Consider the following 3065-nt stretch of genomic DNA (forward strand, 5'->3'; position numbering starts at 1 on the left):
GTGTCGTCGAACACCTTGACGATCATCTCGCCGTCCCCCTCGTAGAGGAAGGTGAGCTGGCAGCCGGGCTCGAGGTGGAGGTCACGGGCGAACTTGTCCCACCCCGTGTGCAGGTACATCTTGCCCTGCCCGTCGAACAGGACCTCCACGGTCCAGGGGCAGAAGTTGCAGCTGGCCTCCCGTAGCTGCAAGTGCACCGGCTCGACGCCGTCGACGAATTAGGCGAACTTGTCCGGTAGCCGCTTGATGGCGAGTGGATCGTCGTCGATGCGGAGGAGTAACTCGAAGCAGCGCTCCTCCTGCGAGGATGAGGAGGGCGCAGGCGACGGCGAGCGTGGGGCTGTAGCTGCTCCACAACGGTGGCCCCTGCCCCGGCCACGGGGGCGCCCAGGGCCGCGGCCTCGACCGCCTCGCGACCACCAGGACCGGCCATGGACTTCCTCGCGGGCTTGGCTGCGTCGCAGGAACACCTAGGCGGCGCTACGCTCGAGCTTTGTGGCGGCTAGGGTTTCTTTGGAGGAGTGGATGAGGAAGAAGAACGCGCGCCCCCTTTATATAGGCCGGCGGCATGCGGTGGCCGCGGGACGCGTGGCGTCGCCATTAACGTGGTTGGCGTAGGTGGGCGGCCGCTCGGCAGCCGGGGCATCGTCGCCATTAACGTGCCGAAGCGACGCAGCTTTGCAGTCGTTGGCGCGTTTGAGAAGATGCATCGACGCAGGGTCGCAGTCAGGCGGGCCCACCCAAACATCCGCCAGACGCGAGCGGACGTTTCCGGACGTCCGCACAGAAGCATCCGAGGCGCATATTTGGGCCAGGTTTGCGTCTCCGCGGACGGCCCGGTCACTTTGCGTCGCCCCGCTGGAACAGGGCCCAGACGCATTTCGCACCGCTGGAGATGCCCTCATGAGCACCTCGGGATGAGCGCAAAAGAATTCAGGCTTTATCTTCGTCATGACTTTTTCCATCTAGCTATCTATCCATCCAGGAGAGGTCATATCCCGTCTACAAACACCATGGTAGAGGATGCTCGCACACTTGGAGCTCCTCTATCGAGACCTGCATATCGAGCCCGTGCAATGGGAAGGTGGCTGAAACCGTACGTGTCCTCATTAGTAACAAATATAACCTGTCTACTCTAGTACCCACATTTGGCATCATCACGGTCTAACCAGCAAATCTACCGTGATTCAGTACCAATCTGAAATTAATAAACTCACAAGCTACAACAAGCATTGCAGTCATAAGATGCACATGGATTAATCAGCTCCCACTGGAGAGAGAGAACATCTGAGACAAGAGGCAACACAGACCGACAGTTGGGTCACGACACTAATACACTGATCCTCAACCAATCAAACATTGCATGATGCTCGAGCAGGTAGCTCACGACAACATGGGGCTTCTCCACCAAATTAAGGCGCCTCACAATTAAACATATTCCTACTAACAATGAAGAACCTACTGAAACGCAACTGCCTCGACAAACGGCGTCAGCTCAACCTCGGTGAAGACAATCAGTAGAAAGTGCAGGAACCGTAACCTGCAAAACAAGATTTTCTGTCAGAGACGCATAATGTTGAGAAGAGGGTTGCAGTTTCAGATAATGGTTGTTTGAGATCTCTGCAACTGCAAGAAGGGTAGTAGTAGTAGTAGCTGGATGGGGCTTACTGGGGTCGGACTGCACGATGATACCGGAGTCCCGGAAGTAGCAGTTCCAGGAGTGCCTGCCGTTGTAGGCGTAGTAGAGGTTCATGGCGATGGAGGCGTGGGACGCCAGGGTGTTGGGGTTGAAGCAGGGGCCACCCGGCTGGATCACGCTGCAGCTCACGTTCTGGCAGACATAGTTGATGTTCCCCTGCAGCGCCTTTTCGTCCGCGGAGGGCCTCGCCACGCACCACGTCTTGGGCGGCCTCGCCGCGGCCGCAGCCGGCGACGCCGGTGACTGGAGTTGGATCATGATACAAAAATGAGCACAAACTACATTCGCATCGATCATGGCGTGAAGTTGGAAAACGATTACGGAAGGAGGAAGGAGGAGGAGAGGAAGCGAATTTAAGGTACCTGTGCGGGCTGTGCCTGTGCGTCGGCCAGCCGAACGGTGCTAACTGCAGAGAAACAGAGAAATGCAGATTTCAGATGAGTTTCTGCGCGGCTTCTACAGTTCTACAGTACTACATAAGAGCAAAGAACGATTCATCTGATGATGGCTAGCAAAGAAGCGGGGATCACAAGAGCTAAATATCTAAGTAGATCTTGGTAGCGGGTGATTCAGCAGCTAACTGGGTTCGGCCATTTATCCTGAATTAGAAGATGTCGATGTTGATACATTCCTCTCCATGCACCAACATTAATCTCTCAGAACAGCCAGGCAGAATACTAATCACAAGTTCATGACATCAAACATATTCAGACAAAATCAGCTAGAAACATGAGGACAAATCTGCCAGAAAGTGTGATCCACAACTCACAAGAAACAAAAGAACTGAAGATAGATCACACCTAATCGGAGGAGGCAGAGAGATTACCTGAGGTGAAGCAGAGGAGCACGAGCCCCAGGGAGAGGAGCACGAGCGACGCAGACGGTTGAGCCGCTCTAGCCATCTTGCTCTCCAGCACAGAAACCACCACAGCTCGGAGGAAAGCTCGCAAAGGCTGTGGAGTGTGGAGGCCGCCAAGAAGAGACAGATGGGTGCTGGGGTCTAGCTCTAGCTAGCGGTGGCCGGTTTATAACAAGATGGGGCAAAGCCGGGAAAAGTGGCCGCTCCGGTTGATTGCCGTGGTGAGTAGAGTAGATCCCACCGCAACTGCTGGAGAAACGAAAGGGAGTCTGGCATGGCCATGGCCTTGGGGCAGAGGTACATCACGCATGTGAGTATGTGACTACGGTGGTCTCTGGCTTCGACCAGCGGCAACCTGCCATGTGCGCCAGGTCGGCGCCGGCATAAACTATCTATCCTGGTTCGTGTTGGTTGGGCTCACAGTGATCCGATCACAGACTTTGGTTCATCCAAACCGAATCCTTGTGGCCCACATTGACTCAGTTCTTGTTGTTTTACTGTGGTCTC

General features: G+C 55.3%; 1 protein-coding gene across 1 annotated transcript; it reads right to left on the minus strand.

Annotated features, from left to right (window-relative positions):
- Positions 1–1183: 1183 nt before the first annotated feature.
- Positions 1184–2840, minus strand: LOC127321565 (major pollen allergen Ole e 10). Its single transcript, XM_051350589.2, has 4 exons — positions 2526–2840; positions 2062–2105; positions 1669–1942; positions 1184–1540 (listed from the first exon to the last, which is right to left on the minus strand). Exons 1-4 carry the CDS (start codon positions 2599–2601, stop codon positions 1515–1517), a joined length of 420 nt encoding a protein of 139 aa, XP_051206549.1. The 5' UTR covers positions 2602–2840; the 3' UTR covers positions 1184–1514.
- Between the last annotated feature and the right edge of the window lie 225 nt (positions 2841–3065).

This window comes from Lolium perenne, chromosome 3 (assembly GCF_019359855.2).
Source record: "Lolium perenne isolate Kyuss_39 chromosome 3, Kyuss_2.0, whole genome shotgun sequence".
Taxonomy (NCBI): domain Eukaryota; kingdom Viridiplantae; phylum Streptophyta; class Magnoliopsida; order Poales; family Poaceae; genus Lolium; species Lolium perenne.